Source organism: Chinchilla lanigera, unplaced genomic scaffold, assembly GCF_000276665.1.
Source record: "Chinchilla lanigera isolate Chin_1 unplaced genomic scaffold, ChiLan1.0 scaffold00029, whole genome shotgun sequence".
Lineage (NCBI taxonomy): Eukaryota > Metazoa > Chordata > Mammalia > Rodentia > Chinchillidae > Chinchilla > Chinchilla lanigera.
In genome coordinates, this window is record NW_004955430.1 from 21,274,612 (window position 1) to 21,293,030 (window position 18,419).

Consider the following 18,419-nt stretch of genomic DNA (forward strand, 5'->3'; position numbering starts at 1 on the left):
TTACTAACTACTGAACGACTCAGACTCTCTGTGTAGAAATCATAGTGCTCCAGTTTGTTTAGTGCAGCTGAACGGAACTTTTTATAACTCTAACATCCCGCTAGACTCTGTGTTTAATACAGGGAATTCTTTCCACCCGAGTTCAGACATGGTGACACCCAGTCTTTACCACACACGCACACAAACTTGAAAAAAAAAAACCACTCACTTCAAGAATATTACCAAACACACCATGCAGAGCTCGTTACTTAGTTGGTTATAAGCAAAACAGTGCACGCAGTGTTGAAGGGGGCAGACTCCAGAACTGGGCTCTATCGATGTGCCTCCGAACGCTGTCATTTACTCATGTGAAACTATGGACATTATTTGTACTTTAGCTTCCTGCTTTGTGAAAGGGAGGATGATACTATCAGTGCTCTTTAATAAAACTTTGCAGGGATTAAATGAACCTGATATGGTGCAACCTAATCATTATTATAAATATTGGTGTTAGTTTTTATTATTTAGTGTTTCTAGTATACATTTGGCAGTTAGGGTTCTTATTGCACAATTATTGACCCACATATCTATTTTCCTGCTGAACTGGTAGCACAGTTATTTTCTTTCATAGATGGTGTAACACAGTATTGCAGATGCCAAATCAGACATAGGAAATATGATTGTCAGTATCTGCCTGGTTCTGTCAAGTGGACATCAGAAGAACCATTTCCCGTCCCAGGCATTAATCCAGTCTGGCCTTGTGTAACACCTTAACCTACTTTCCTAGAGATACAACCTTCAATTTCACCCCAAGTAGGAAAACTACCTATGAGTTTTTCATATCCTGAGTTAAGGATGGAATTTTGGAAGTGCTAGACTCTCCACTGTATATTGGAGACAAGATGATGGAAATATTATACCCTAGGGAAATTGAAAAGAATAAGAAGATTGTAGTTAAATAATCTTATCTATTTGCTGCTTTTTCACATTAATTTTAAACTACCTGGCTTATATTTTATTTTATTATTTTATATGGTAACATTAATTTTAAATATACGGCTTATATTTTCTTCTATTATTTTGTACGGTAACAACCCAGTAATAGTGTACTAATGAAGCAACCACTTCTATGCATGTAAGATGCCAACATAACTGCCCATATTTTGCCAGCATGCTGTTCCTTGGGTGAACAGTGACAGCTGCTATAGATGTGGAAACTGATTCAGATAGCGTACTTAGAACCCCCAAATGCATTCATGACCAAAATAATGCTTACCATTCCCTGTTCTTGTTGTTCTACTGTATTTGATCTCACAGCCATATCTAACTCAGAGAGAAGAAACCTAATAAAAAAAGAATTACTGTAGGGAGGAGGCTGGTCCAAAGATATAGTAGCAACTCACTCTAACCAAATTAGAATTGCTGATGTAGATGAGCTCCACAAACTTTTTTCTTCAATTTCTGTCTATCCTACTGTTTAAAATTATTTTGGTGATGCAGTTCAAGGAAAAGAATTTTCACATCATATCAGGGACAATGGACATGTGCCCAATTCTAATAGGAAATGGCGTGAGAGAAGTACAAAATGCTTCACCTTTAGATGTATAATTTTTTTCTGGACAAGTAAGTACACGAGAAAGAGTAGGAATCATCTGCTGTGAATAGCCAAGGGAGCACTGAGAAATTGGGGTGGGAGAGAAACTTATTTTGCAGTTTACCTTTCCATGTTTTTTTCCAAAAGAAAAATAAGGAAAATTAATTCCACTGGACAACCGAGGAGAGGCGGTTATGTTCCAGTGAAGGTGTGCAGGACTTGTGATGAGTCCTGGCCTGAGCTTGTCCTCCGACAGAGGTCCCATGGCACAGCCAAAGGCGTATGTTACAATCCTGCAGTGTCCTCTTACTGTACATTGAGAAAGAGTCTTGAAGATTGGAAGCCAATATGTGGCTTGATTGTAGTTGGTAGCTCAAACAGTGTAAAGAGGCAAATTCTCTGAATACCATAAACTCCACGTTAATAACAGCGTCATGAAATTGAAACAAAGCCTTTTACATTTAGCTTGATTGTTAACTAATGAGGAACAAACCTTTTGTAATTGGATCATAGTGAATCTGTGCTGTTTGCACTTAGTCAGTGGAAAATTTCCCTTCTGTCACCTGCCTGAGTTCACCCATATTACCACGTTTTTGCAAGAATTAGTTCAATGTCACTTGCATATAAATATTTGACAGTTAGAATGAAGGTCTGAGTCACCACGGAGAAAGAAAGACCTATATACATTCTACAATGGGCTAACGTATGCGAATAAAAATGTTCATTCTTCTTTCACATTGCTCTGGTAAAACTCTATAATCTGTTATGACTATTGCCCTATTGCTTTCTTAGCAGTCCAATATGAAATCCCATCACTTTCAAATGTAATCATCAGAGGTGGGAAATAATCCCTCCCATATTTGAAATCCCATCTTTTCTGTGCCTTTCACGCTGAGAGATGCAGTGTAAAAGCCTCTTGGAATGTTTTATTTGAATAATGTGTATTCTTGGGGGAGATATGAAAAAGAATGTTTCCTATAGTATTGGTTTTCCAGCTATTTTATAGGGGTATTTGATATTAAGTGATATAGAAGCCTTATTTTATTACACTAGGGAAGGAATCTAATGTGAAGGGTATCTAAGGATATGTTGGTATTACAATAAAAATGACCAATAATTTATTGATCTCTTGCTATTGTGTTACCCTGAGGATAGTATTCATAGTTTTGACTCTAACAATATTGCCTCTGGACATGAAATACAAACCATTGCTATTCATTTCAGTGTGCAAATAGGATTTTGTACTTTTTTCTACAGTAAAAAGCATTCTACCCTGGGGTTATTGATATATTCAAGTTATTTTTATTGTCAGTGGAATAAGATTTCACCATATTACTACTGACTGCAAAGCCCCTGAAGATGACTTTTCTGCGGGCAAAATAATATCTTGTTAGTGACCTATACCTGCATTTTCTGGATTCGTAGACATCCTTAGCTTTAATGTCAGATAACCAAGTGACTCTTTGCACTCCTTAAAAATATTAAGCTGCTCAAAGGCCAGATTAGGTTGCTATACATCCTACTAAATTAACTTTTCTTAGCTACTTTCACTTGGTATTTTGTTCATAAGAAGCCTCTGAAGGAGTAATTAGACTCTAGGCTCAAGGCCCGGTCTCTCAGTCTCAACACTATTAACATTTTGGACCAGAAGTTTTTCCCATAACAATTGTCCTATCGCTTGCAGACTTTTAACAGAATCCCAGGTTTCTTCTCAGTAGATGCTGGTAACATCCACTCCCCCGGCAACCATAACTATCTCCAGATATCATTAAATGTCCCCTGGAAAGCAAAATCATCTCTGGCTTATGAGCACTAGTCTAAGCATTTTAAAAGGTGCTGTTATACTTGTAATACTGTATATTATAAATCTTGACAATGAAATCTCTCTTAAGAGAAGAAACTATATTTAGGAAAATAATTTGTTAAACAATCCATTCTTGATTTCCTGTAACAGCATTTGGCAGACATGACGCATAAGTTCCCAGGTATAAGTGTGTAAAGACACGTTTGGAATTACCTTTTTTCTGTTATTATGACTAAAAATTTATCCATTTTCTCTTTCCTGTCTCCCAATAGCATGATGCCTCTGCTTGAAGCATTTATTTAGACTTTAATGATTTCATTGTTGTCGATGTGCTGCCTCTATGGAAGTATTTGCAAACCATAGTATGGGCACATGGCAGGACTGAGTGAGAGGAGGGAAATGCATTCTGCAGTCTCCTCCTGGATCCTGTATTTTTTTTTAGACACAGTATTTTCTAAGCCTCAAGTGCAATACAACCTCTCCTGTCATGACTTACCCATGAGTTTTCTAGAAATTCATCTGGTTTACTTTTGGGCTTGAGAAGAGCTTATTTTAGGATACCAGAATTAGGGGATCAAAATGATGTGCTCAGTTCATTCTTCCCAGTGTGTTTTCCATTCTAGATGATTCTCTGACTTGAGTGGTCGTTTTGGAACTTACTGGAAAGTATGGAATATCATTCTTCTTTGATGGATAGGATTAGAGCAGATAGCACAAAAATGCATTAAATTTCCCCCCAAGGGCTTCTTTTGTTAGTATCAATTTACTTGGCTGCTTTCTTTATGTTTCTGCTCTCTGTTTTCCCCATAGAATTTCCTGTAAGCTCTGCCTGTCAATCCAATCTTTATTGCTTTCATTTTTAATACTCCAATTGGTACATTTTGCAAAATAGACCAGCCATGCTAAAATTTGATGCATTATTTTCTCCGTCAGGATAAGAGGCTGAACCTGACTTTCTACCAGAAGTTAAAGCACTTCATGATGTATGAGAAGGACAGTTTGTGGAGTGGTTATGTGTGTCTGTCACGTCATTATGAGCCCCGGACATGTCTTTCTGTTCACTGCCTCATAAATAAGATCTGTCAAAGATAACACCTAAAAGAGGTTATTAAATGCAAGCCATGTTTTTCACAGAAAAGGGCTGTTGTGTCTAGTTACTAATGCCCTGGCATGCATAGAAAGCAGGTATCAAACTCCCTCCAGCACTTAGACCCCCTGAACTCTCTTTTCTGATGTCTCATCTCTCAGCTCCTTACCTCTTTCAGAGACCCACCCTCTCTACTATTGTCAGTTTGTCACTGGCCATTCTTTCCTGTATCGCTATTTAATTTCTTAAGCTACTCCTCATTCATTCATTCACTCAGTCATTCATTCACCATATAGTTATTAAGTATACTGTATCCCAGCCTCTGTTCTAGGCAACAAGGTCAGTGTGACCTCAACCCAATGCAACCTCAACCCTCTCCTCTAAGGGGAGAAACAGTGAATAAATACACTGAATTTCTCTGCTTGAGCTGCCACAAAAATTATACAGTGACTTGAAGACCTAAACAACAGGAATTTATCTTCTCACTAGTTTTGATGGCTAGAAGTTCAAGACTGAGGTTCCTGTTGATTCAGCTTTGATGAAGGCTCTTCTTCTGTCATATACTCTATTTCCCCCATAATAAGACCTAGGTGGATAAAAATCAGCCTTGAAAACTAGAGATCAAAAAGCGCTAGATCAAATTAGCCTGTCCTTCCCTTACCTGCCTTACAGAATAGCCACCAGGCAAGAGGGTAGCAATGCAGAGTATAAGACCTTTGGTGTTTCTTATTACTAAGTGAGCTAATACAGCCCAGTCAAGGTCCTATCCTTTTGATTTCCTTTTTAATTACTTTCCTAGTGGCCCCATCTCCAAATGCAAACACACCAGTGATTAAGATCTTAATATATGACAGTTTGGGGAACTCAAACATTCCATTCATTACATGTATAAGTAATATTTTAGAAAGTACTACTTCAGATAGTGTAAACAAGCAAACACGATAGGGAAAAAGAGATAGAGAACAAGTGAGGCAGAGATGGTAGATGCTATTTTAGCTGCATGCTTCTCCAAAGGGGAAAAAAAAGATACCTGGATAAGACCAAAGATGAACAGGAAATAGTCTTCAGAGATTTGTGGACCTGAGTATTCTAGGTAGCAAGAATTCTAAGTTCAGTAGCCAGAAGAGAATGAGAATGATGTGCATATGGGAGAGAAGAAAGTCAGCATGATGGTTGGATTCTAGTTGGTTAGAATAGGTAGGATAGACAAATGTGTCAGAGAGGTAGGCAGTAGCCTGATTGTTCTGGCTAGTATGATGAGTTCATACCTTGTTTTCATTGCAGCGGAAAATGTTGGGAGGATTTTAGGTTGAAAAGCACATGGATAAGGCAAATTTAAGTAATCAAGTACAGAAAGCATAAGAGATATTTTAGTCTTTTCATCTTTGTTACACATGATAAAAGCTCAATAATATTTTTTAAAATGGACAGGTGAATAGATACCTTCTCATGCGCAATTAATTTTAAAGATAGTTAATTTATTCAGAACATATTTCCATTTCTTAAGACACGCTTCTAGAATTTTGACAAGCACAATTGTGTGACCACAATAGTAAACCAGATATTGAACAGCTACATCCATCTGTTCCTCAAATTATTGCATTGTCCTTTAAACTGTATCTCTTCTCCCACCCCAAGATTTTCGTACCCCCTGATATCTTGTCTGTAACTTTAGCTTTCACCTTTCCATGGGGTGATTTAAATGGGATCATTTGGTATGCAGCCTTTCAGTATGAATTTTTCCACTTAGCATAATTCACTTGAGATTGCTATGTGCGATGTTTCGACCATTGCAGGTGGCCTTGCCTTTGTGTGGGTTTTACATGTACACATTCAATCAAACTATGATGAAAATTACTTGGAAAAAAATGTATCTGCAGCAAAAATGTGCAGACTTCTTTGTCATTCATTATAACTTGCCATGTGTCATTTACATTGCACTAAGTATAAGTATCCAGGGATGGTACAATATAAAGCATACAGGAAGATATGTACAGGTTTTACGAAAATATGAGATCATTTTATAAAAAGGACTTTACAATCTTTGGACTTGGTTACTTACAGTAGGTCCTGTAGGCAATCTCCACAGAAATCAAAGATGACTCTATTCTCTTTTTATTGATTAATAATATTCTAATTAATGAATATAGCACAATTTATTGATTTGGTTTAACAAATTGGATTAAATGGGTTGTTTCTATTTTCAGTCAACTATTAATAAAGCTTCTATAAACATTTGCTCTTAGGTTTTATGTAAATAAAGCTATAATTTATCTTTCCTTAAGAAGAAGGGCATTTCTCATTCATATGCTGTGTGTATGTTTAATTTTGTAAGATGCTACCAATCGGTTTTCCAAAGTGGCTATACTATTTTACATTACCTTCAGTAATAATTCTCTGCATTCTTACCAGCACTTAGTACTGTCTTTTTTCTATTTGTTAAGAGTTGAACAGCTATTTTTTTTAAATTTCACTTCTGTAAACTTAGGGGTTCAATGAGCACAAATAATAGAGCTGCAGTGTACAATGAACACAATTTTTCAGCTATACTTTATAAAACCAAAAATGTATAGCTTTATGAGATCCTTGTTAAGATCTTAATAAAGTGAATTTAAGACTGTATTTCTCTGGTCTTACTATAAGAATTTGCTCCTTGACTCCTAAAAACCTTACATTTTAATTCTACATTCAGTCCGAGTCTCAGAAACTGCCTCTTTTTGAATTAACCCATGAAATTCTCTGTTCAAACATCACTGATTGATCAGGCTTGATGAAAACTGTCTAATTTAAAAATATGAACATACTAACTAACTTTTGATAAGCATATGGCAATATGAAATATGATTCATTCTTCTGGATACATATCTAGTCTCACATCAGGGAAATACCCTATCTCAGAAACCCTAGCTTTGTTTTTTCTGTGACTGACCGTGTTAGTCCCCACTTACAGTGAGACATGAAGGAGGAAGCATGATTTAGAATTCTACTGAAGCATTAGGCAAGTGGAACAGGAAGGTATAGACTGAACAGAAATGGACGCATCACTGAGTTTTATGTCTATGGGCTACCCTTTTAAAGATCTCCAGAAGAATCATCCCTCTTCTCATACAAGAATTACTAATCTTGCTCAGTCTAATTTTGCGACTGTTCGATGAAGGTTCTTGGAGGACTAGAAATGTTAGTGTTCTCACAGAATCACCAAGAATTTCTCTCATCAGTTCAGTATGTCTCCCAGTGCCTTGACAAAATCCAGAAAATAATCCTATTCCTATTAGACACAAATCCTATTAGACACAAATCATCTTCTGTCTTCTCTTTTCATGTAGGTAGGGTTCTCTTCACGTGGTCACGGACCCTAGCACCAAATAGCCAGAGCTTTTAAGGACCTGACCTATTTGTTGGATAAAAAGATGCAGTTCCTGCCTGTATAAGATCAGTCATCATTCTAAAGCTTGGTGTTTTCATTTACCTTTCTGTCAAGCAGCTTTAGACTGCCATTACCTTTTCTTAAAGAAGGTGCCTGTGGCTTTTTTCCTCCTTTGGTTAAAGACACTATTACACTCATTTGCCCTAAGAGAGACTTTGTACAGGTAATTTTAAAAGATTACTTGAAGTTGTTGCTCTGCTTAGATGATTTACTTTTTCTCAGTGCAGTCAGGTACTGTGAGCTCCTGAATGTTCCTGTTAACAGCTGGTGGGAAAACACGCAGGTGAAACTCTTGTCTTTCCCAGTTGTTCTTGGTTGCATTTGATTAGCGGCCAGGCATGCAGCAGCTTCATGAATCTTCTTTCTTGTTGTTTCTGTTTGCAGATTTTATTCTTCACCGTACAGTATTGCAACCAACCGCATGATTCCACAGACATCTATCACGCCATTCATTGCTGCTTCCCCTGTCTCCACATACCAGGTATGTCCAATTTACCTGCACCTCAGGAGAGATCTTCCTTGCCATCAATTCACTACCTACAGGCAAAAAGGACACGGTAGATTAGAACAAAAATTGTCCTCATACACTTTAGTCACATCTTAATGTCCTAATGGTCAAGTTATGCATCAGCCTATTCTTTCTAGGACTGGTTTGCATCGACTCACTGAATAATAAAATCCAACATGCTTTCATTCTTCCTGCTGAGTTTTTATGATTATGCTCCCTCCCAGCCAATATCAGGACAGCTCTCTTACCACTGGGAAATTATTTTGCTTGTTGTCTTTTATTTTGGTCATTAACATTTCCTATTGTGTCTTTTCTAAAAGCACATTTGTAAACATTCTTTCACTTACTCCAGGATATTTTATCACTGTCATCTCATTTTGTCGCTGTTGTCCTGGCAAAGCTGTAGAGAAAGGTGTCAAATCACACTTCCTGCAAATAGAGAGATTATCAAAGTGGTTAAAGGTTATTCCCACTCCCTGCTCTTACTTCATTCTCAATCCTAAAGAGATCAAAAGAGACATCAAGGGTTCCACAAGTGGAAATAAAAGAACAGCTAAGACTCAATGTGTGTCCTAAATAGGGTGTTGTTACCAATTCATTCTAAGTGCACAGGTGGATTAGAAGTCACACTTGCACCTCAAAAACTAGTAATTATTTTATTCCTTTGAGTTATCAAACATGATATGCCTCCTTGTTCCTCTTTACTTAATATTGTTCTTCAAATAATTCTTTTATTTCCAATTCAGAAAACATCTTTAAATGCTATGTGTAGACAGAGAATATCTAGTGCATTTTTTAAAAAAATGTTTGAAGAGAGAAAGAAAAAAAGACTGTGTGCGAGTGTGTGTATGCATGGTCTTCTCTGTATTTTGCACATGCTGTGGGGGATGATTTATAATGGGCAAAACTATAATATTGCTGACTGCTAGTCATGCGGTGAAATTTCATCTTATTCAGCTACTACATACTTCATTTCAGGATGCCCCAGCTGTCAGAACATCAAACTTGAGAAAATATACATTTTTCCTTAGGTGAAGGCAATAGGCTATTGTTTGAACTGCATTAAGGAGTCCTAGAACGGCAGCTTTTTAATTGCCTCTCCTTGGAACTCTCGAGGCTCTGTGCAGGTGCTGGTCATTTTTGTTCTTGCGGCAGGCCCGCCTGCTTGTGTGTGTCCCCTGTGAGTGTGTGCTCGTGTGCACATGTGCTTTCTTTTCTCTGATCTTGGCCTCTGTTCTGGCCAGGACCACCCGTGGAGCCTCAGTGTAGATCACTTTGATGATGTGAATAAAATGTTCACAGAAAAGTGATTTTACTTGGGAGGGCTTATAAATGGAATTTAACCCTTGCTCCCATCTTTCAAAAAAGGGATTACAGCAATTTCCCATGTTGTTGATTCTTGCTTTTTCCCACTGTTTAAATTCCAAAGTGTACTGGCAATTTTGTTGGTGTGAGTACATTGAAAACATGATCTTCATGGTTTTCTATATGACAATCAGCTTCTGCAGGCTGATTTCCTCGTTTGGCTGACACATGATTCATTTAAGAAGAGTTGGCTGGCTCGAATGCTCATTTTTATTTGCTATACCAATTGCAGTGACAGCCAAGAAAAATGCAAATTTGCTTAACTTGGGTTTAGCCCGAAACATTATCCCCACATTTCTGGTTTATTTCATTAGTTCTTACCACGCATTGTACTGGTTGGATATTTTTCTAAGATGGAATCACCATAGCATTTGAAGTTACAACCACTAACAGAAAAAGAGGACAACTTAGCAGTCAACTCCTGCTTCCTTAGTTACCTACCAAATATCCCTGGAAGTTGACATGCAAATAATCTCTGTGGCTTTTGAAGATTTTTGCCTTCACTACCAATCTCAAAATGAGCTTCAAGATCCAACACGGTCCATGTGGCCATGGAAGCCAGCCAGTGAATTGGGAAGTTGCTTTACATTTCATTGTGTCTCAGGGATGAAATTAATCAAGTCATGAATTCCCTTTTCGTCCTTGATTTTGAGCACTAATTGGCTGCAATGTCAGATGGACTCCATTTTTTCATGACGTACTGTGACTCCACTGAACACAAGAACCAAGTTCTTTCTGTGATTGCTTTGTGCTAATAAATGCTGTTTGATGCATAGGTCCAGAGTACTTCATGGATGCCTCATCCGCCATACGTTATGCAACCAACAGTAAGTGTTCTCAGTCACCTGAGGCTAAATATTTCTATTATCCAAGTGCAAGCTTTTGTAATGCATAGAACTTTGGGGTAAAGCTTTCACTCTATTCTGTAATTCTTTCAGGCAGCCATAGTGTCCAGATTCAAAGCTGTTCCTGAAAATCTACAAAAGCATGTACAATATAGCAAGAGTTAAAAAGACAGAAACAGAGGGGACAAATAGTGGGACACGGAGGAAAAAGGAAAGACAGTGAGCAAACTCCGCTATTAGAGGAAATAGCAGTCAACCTCCCGAGTCCATGTCTACCATTTGTTCTGAAACATTTCTGCTTCATACAGGAACTCAGAACTCTGGACATTTAAATCGGTTATACAAGAAAAGTCTTTTTGTTCTCCATCTGTTATGTTTTGCTTATTTCAGATGTAGTCTGGTGGGATTGGGGAAAATTTTGAATACATTAACCAAGTGTTGACCTGAAGCACTAAATTCAAAATGTGACGGTCTATTAATAGAGATTGTATATAGATAGCAGGGTGAGTAGATATTTTTATGTTAACTATTTATAGCTATTCTTTTCTTTAGTGAAAAATGTCTTCTAAAAATATTCCAACTCTATTTTCTACTTATAGCATTTCCCATTTTGTGGCACATTACATTAGTCCCAAGTAAAAAAGTATGAGATTTTATATTAGAATCTAGAATGAAGGCTAATAACTGCTTTTATCTCTAACTTTCTAGTCTTGCTCTATAGAACTATGAGAGAGAGAGAGAGAGAGAGAGAGAGAGAGAGATTCATGAGGTATAAAGCCCAGCAAAGAGCCCTAGAGAGGACATGGTGTGAAAGTCTCTGGTGTGCTTTTCTGGTAGCTCACGTCTGTGCTCTTTTCTTGTCTATACTTATCACTCTACTTAACTGAGCTTAGGAAAGGATCGAATGAGAGACCATATGTAAAAACAAAGTAAAAATATGGCATGCTATACACTATTACCATTAACATAGAGCATTTTTAATGTACAAAGAAAGAGCATTGATACTTTTTTAAACTTTTAGGAGTTAAATGTAAGTAAGGTGGCAAATACTAAAGACCAGAGAGCTAAAAGTAATGATATCAAACTACCACATTATCTGATTTTCATATTTGAAATTTATCCATTTTATTTTTTAAATAAGAATTTTTCTACATTGTTTCTAACATTTCTATAGGTTTTTATTTAAAGAATACAATATATATAGATTTCCACAGCAGAGCTTTGAATGGTATGTCTGAAATCTCCCTATTTATCATTATTTCCACACCTGGGGAGCTTTCCAAGTTCATCTGGTCTATGAGCTACAAATCCTACCAATACGCAACACATCCAGGCTATACACTTCTATCCAAATCATGAGGTAAAATTCAACATGTGCTGCCAGACTCATGAATAGCACAGAAGAGACCAAGCCAACACAGGAAAAGCAAAGATGTCCTGCCAGGTTCTAATGAGGAGATATTCTAGAAAAAACATCCACCTTCTAAAAACTAATGTGTTTATCTGCAGTTCAAAAATGCTAACTTAGTCTTTTCACCAAGGTTAAGCAACATTTCCTTGTGGCTAAAAGGAATATATATCTGGCAAAATCTGTATTTTGGAGACATCAAAGTAAATGAGAGTTTTCAGAGATTGAATGAAGGTGGTTGAACAGATCTTTATTTCAATTGTCAACCAATACCTAGACAGAGTTATTTTACATACCTCGTCTTCCATGCATTACAACTTCAACTCCATGTATGCATGCATATTTCACATATATCTTCCTTTAGCACTAGAGTGTGTGTGTGTGTGTGTGTGTGTGTGTGTGTGTGTGTTAGAGAGAGACAGAGAGACAGAGAGAGAGAGGGAGAGGAGATTCACTTTGCCTTTTTGGATTTTTCTTACTGTGGCTTCTGCTCATTAATATCATTATCATATCGCTTGAATAGGCTGTGTGGCGTGTTTGAACTTAGACCACTATATTTAAAATACAATTCTCCAGATGGCGTGTATTCCTAGATAAAGAATGGCCAAGCCAATTACCAGTTTGTTGTCTATAACATAGCAAAACTGGCTAAATAGTGCCATAGAAACATGGAATTTTCACCATCAATCTTTGCTCTGACAGTCTTCCTATTTTTCTATATTACATAAACAATTTACCTTGTTCACCTTAGTTTCATCATCAAAATTGGGATTAAACTGACCAGTATATGGTGCCAAAATATGAAAACATTTAAGTTTTCTAAGGCCAAAAACCAAAATACACGTGCAAATGCTGAATGAGTGAGTTGAGGGCTGATAACATGGATTCTTGTTGGGCTGCTGGGATAGGAGGACTTGGCAGCCAGGGGGCACTGGGCAATTTATTTAAACCCTGAGTCCCAATCTCATTTGTAACATAGATACAATACCTATATAATTATGTGTTTGTTCATCAAATAAGGCATTAACGCTCTTAAAATAGTGCTTGGAAAATAGCAAGCACTCAACAAATGGTGATTATTTAACTCAATTAGTAGACATCACATTATATCCTTAGATCATGCCAATGGTAGAAAGTGAGAGTTGGTACAGAAAGAAAGTTGAGAATAAGCAGGAAGAAGCTATTTCTGCTTCATTCACAGTGATTTATTTTGTTAGTGGGGTTGGCGAAGATAACCTCTGTGATTATAAACAAGTCAAATTGCTTGGATTGCTACCTATTTCTTTTACCTACAGAATCATTCCACACCTACCACTTAAAGAAAATGCCCATTTATTTCTATTTTACACATAACTTCCAAGTTTCAACATGTACATCTCAAATATGTGGCCCACAATTTGCAATTTCCCTCCTCAGTCATATCTTCTGTTCCCCATGTTGAGAAAACCTTATAAATTCCCCTGTAGAAGCCGCCCCTTTCCTCATTGCCATCCTTGTACTCTGCCTCTTGAGTGGGACCAGGGGCATCAACTCCTGCTAGAAACCTTTCAAGTCCTTCTCAGGCTTGGCTGGAAGGTCCCTGAGGTCTCAAGCAGGTTGATGTCTGAAAACAAGACAGTGTTTTAGGGAACTGTTAAATGAATAATTTGTGATCTTGATGTTTTTACTAGTATGGATGAATGCTTAAGCAAGAGGTATACCTGTTGATTAGGAGAGGAATGAATGATGTAGAGAAGGGAAAAGAGTAGTAAAAGGGGAAAACACCAGCATAAGGTTAGCTGAAGTTTGCCATTCCACTTTGCCTCTTTGAAGATTTAGTCTTCTAAGTAGTGAGCCATGTACTTTCTGTAGATTTAAGAAAAGATTCTGGAAGAAATGATAAAAGTCTTCAACCATGGCTTATAATCATTATTGTAGCATTTGTGCAATAAATCATATCACTGGGTCCTTACTGGATCTTGGGTCACTATCAGATCTCCTGAAAGATGTCAATCCCCAGTTAGGGAGGCAAGACTGTTTCTCTTTGTAGTGTGTTTCTCATACGAACAGACTCTAGGGAGGTAAAACTGTGTGAAGAATTCACTTTTGGGGGTGAACAAGTAAAAATGTTGACTGTCAATACAACTGGTTTTTTCTGCTTCTCAACACAAGGTTCTGCCCTAACTCTGAACTCTCACCATACCACTGGAAGAATTTTAATAGTTGATAGATTGCACAAAATATCTACAGAGCAGCACAGCACACTGGAATGTCATGTGAATACGCACTTCTCATGTTCCAGTAAATTGGATAGTTTGTTAAATCTGTGCTACTGACAAGGCAGGGAAAAATGATAGTTCTCAAGAGAAATCAGAGTTCCATTGCTTTAAATTCTATTTAAGCTCATTTGAATCATAAATCTTCTGTTATTCATATGGTTAGTGTTGCTTCATCTCAGGGAGAAAGGTCAGCTTTCATTTTTACTTAATTACAATTTGGTTATCTAATTACAGTAGTGTAAGAAACGCAAGATGCCCTTATTGAATCTTTGGAAGATTTGTTGTCATGCATGACTAAACTGTAATTTTTATGATGAATACACTAACTTTATAGCTAATGAGCAAATGCAAACTTCCTTTCTATAGTAACGCTGTTTAAGAAGACAGAATATTTATTTTGATTATCCTTTATTTCTAGGCAGGTGATGTCTGAGTCAGAGGTTGTGTCCTCTAAATTTCCGGGCACATTTTCAGGAAAAGTATGTCACAAAATTTGGAAAACATTACATTACTGGTCAAAACCCAAGGTTTTCATATATTTTTTTAATTCAGCACCTCCGTTAGACAAAAATAAAATTAAAGCTTTTATTTTTTTTAAAGCAAATTACCAATGCAAAGCGCTTTTGCTGCCTAATAAGTAAATGTGACTGAAAGATTACATATGTTTATAGATTGTTCAACTAAACATAGCAACAGCCTCCCTAACTTGTATATACTTCTTCTATCAGAAAGGGATTCAAAAAGTGAGAATACCTTTAAGTGGGGCGTCTTCATCTCAGTGTTACCTCCTTTTAAATGTACTTCTAACCTAGTGGGATAAGTAGGATCAAAAGAATTTCCACAGCAAATCCCTTAGATACCCTAAAAAAGAAGATCTGGTTTTCCTATTCTTAAATGTGATTCCAAAATTATGCAGTATGCTTTTAAAAATTAATTTAAGTGACTTTAAGAAACAAAAACTATAAATAATGAAATTCAAAGCTCAAAATTCAAAAGCATACTGAGTGTAAAAGACTTTCCAAATAGGGTTCCCTTTACTTTCCAATCTATTACCTGGAAATAAACCTTGGTAGCAAATTCTTTTGTCACCATTTAGTCAGTTTTTATGAATATGGAGGTGTATATATAGGTATATGTGTAAATGTGTGTATATATTATTGATATACATACAAGATCACAAGTATAGAATTACAACATTATTTTTATCCAATAATAGAATTTTCTTGTTTGTTTGGTATAGCAGTAACATAACATCCAAGGTTGAATGCTTTATAAAGAAAAGAGATTTATTTTAGTTTACAGTTTTATAGGATATAAATTCTCGCCTTTCCTTTTTTTTTTTGGTACTGGGAATCGAAGTCAGGACCTTGTGCTTCCCAGGCAGGTGGCTGTGTCACTGAGGTATATCCCCAGCCCCTGAGGCTATGAATTCTTGATTGAGAAGCAAGCCAATTTGATTGGCCTTTGTGGTAAGGTGTTCTGGATGGTTCCTAGCATAGTAGGGGATATCACATGGCACACAAGAGAAAGGTCACAGGATGACAGAGGAAGCAGGAGGTCAGGAAAGGAACCAGTCGCATGATTTTATAAGGATTTACTCTCCTCAGTACTAATTGTTTCCTGCAAAGCACAACTCATACCATGATATCAGTATTAATCCATTCATGAGGAATATTATGAGCCAATCACCTTCCACTAGGCCCAACCACTTAAACATCCCGTAACCTTTCAATATTGTTACACTATAGATCAACTTTACAGCACATGAACCTTTAGAAGAAAAACCATATCCAAACCCTAGTAAGAATATTCTGGATGTTGCCGTATGTGACTTACATATATTTTATTTTTAATTGTTTAATTTTAAAGAGAGTAAAAATCAATAAAATTTCAAACAAGATGATAGGAAATTAGCAATGGTCATTTTATTGCATGTTGCTATCTTCAAAGTAATTGCTGAGTTTAGCAGATACAGGCAAATAAAACTGATCCAATAAAATAAGCATGCCTATAGCTGCTAAACCAAATAACTACTTTGAAGATAACAATATAGTTTATTTTTAAAAGCTTCATAATATGCCAATGTATAAATGCATCACAGGTATTTAACTAGTTTCTTATTCATAATTATTTAAGTTGCTTCTTGTAGAACTTGCTTAAAAACCTAAGAGATTATTATTGAATTCTAGTGAGAAAATGTCCCTGACATAAATTGCCAACATAAAAGGTGTACCTGTTTTAGAATTTGATGTGCATTATTGACAAACTGCATGTTAGTAAAAATGTTTCTTTTCTCATGGTCTTTATTAACACTTGTTTGTCTCAAGTTTTCAATATCTTGTTAAAGTGATCAGTAGGGAAAGTGTTTTATTGATGTTTTGTTCTTACTTATCTGGCTTCAGAGCAGTTGAGTTCTTTCTCATGCTTTTGGGCTTTTTTTTAAATCTCTGAATACCAAGTTCATTTATTTTGGTGATTTTTCCTCTAGAATACTATTGACCTTTTTATGTATAAAAGATCTTATGGCAACTAGTAAGTTAACAAACACTGTCATAGACAATTCAGATACATTCTAAGTTGATTTGATTTTTAAGTTTATGGCTTTTTACACAAAATTATAGTGTTTATCAATTCACATTTATCAATCTTTCTCTTTAGAGGGTCAGCAAACATTTTCTGTGAAGAGCCAAACACTTTCAGGTTTTCAACACTACCAAGTTCTGTAGTTGTAGTGGAAAAGCAGCTGTAAATAATATAAAAATTAATGGGTATGACTGTTCTAATAAAACTTTATTTACAGAAATAACTGAGAACCACGTTTGACTTGCAGGATATCTGCAGCCAACCCCTAATTTAGAACATGTTGATTCCATGTGAAATGCTTTAAAGACTATGACACTTTTTAAAAGTGATTTTCTCTCTGGAGATTATTTTGTAGTACTTGATGAGACAATTGTGTTAATTGGGTTTTCAGCATTGCTACAGAAAACCCACATTACAGAATTCCACCAATTTCAAAGATGCAAAGTTTGTTGTGTTCACAATTTCAGAGGTTTCAGTCCGTGATCAGCCGGTTCTAAGTCTAACACATCATGGTGGAAGGGACTGGAAGCCAGAACAATGGAAGAAGGACAGAGAAGAGTGCAAGTTGCTAGAGATCAGATATAGTCTGCAAGATCACACTCGCACGATGCACTCTTATCAGCCACGTTCCACCTCATGTTTCCTTCACTTCCTAATAATGCTGTCAATTCTGATTTTATCAATGGATGAGTCCACTGATGAGATTAGTGTCCTCATGATCCAATTAACTTCTGAATCCTAATGCCCATGTAAATACCATGTGTTTATATCTTTCACTAAATGAGATTGTGCAGTACACAGCTTTGTATTTGATTTACCCAAATCAAGAAGCAGTCAGTGACTATATATTATATCTGGTTATTGTGTCTATTAAGACTCCTTTAATCTAGCACAGACACTTTCCTCCCCACAATGTTTCCAGTGAGTTGACCTGTAGACTATCCCATATTTGAGAAATGTTTGGTTAATTATTCATGATGCTATTTATCCTGTTCTTCTCTCCTATTTAAATAATTTTTATCTAAGTATGTTTCTTAATTCCCTTATTATCTACAATACATTACAAGGGGGCTGAGGATTTAGCTCAGTGACACAGCGCCTGCCTGGCAAGCATGAGGTCATGAGTTTAATTCCTGGTAACTGGAAAAAAAAACACACAATAGAGTATAACTGATTTATATTTTCTTCTACCAATCCATAATAATCTAGTTTTCCATTTCATTTTTAATATTTTCATTTCATAATCTATTTTCTACCCCTATTGCATTGAAGTATATCCTTTAACATAATCCTTATTTTAGTGGGAATTACATTACGATGTAATTGTCTTTAAAGTCTGGGAGAAATGTTGAATTTAAACAAAACTCTTGTAAAACTATAATTTTTCCATTTGTTAATTTAAATTAATTAATATATTTATAATTAATTGGATGGTAATTATTAATTTATTTTAAGATATAACCCTTCTGCCATTTCCATCCCATTCAGCCATGATATATACATCTTAAAATAATATTTCTGATTATACTCATTAATATGGTATTATGTTGGCATTGATATA

At 36.2% G+C, this 18,419-nt stretch overlaps 1 protein-coding gene across 6 annotated transcripts in view; it reads left to right on the top strand.

Annotated features, from left to right (window-relative positions):
* Positions 1–18,419, top strand: part of Rbms3 (RNA binding motif, single stranded interacting protein 3) — a 679,403-nt gene that overhangs the window by 559,965 nt on the left and 101,019 nt on the right. For 4 of the 6 annotated variants that reach the window (XM_013515630.1, XM_013515631.1, XM_013515628.1 and 1 more), the window contains 2 exons: positions 8,276–8,372; positions 10,541–10,591. In XM_013515630.1, coding sequence (XP_013371084.1) covers positions 8,276–8,372; positions 10,541–10,591 — 148 coding nt within the window. The remainder of the gene's footprint in view (positions 1–8,275; positions 8,373–10,540; positions 10,592–18,419) is intronic. The other 2 variants (XM_005387516.2, XM_013515627.1) reach the window with 1 other exon arrangement.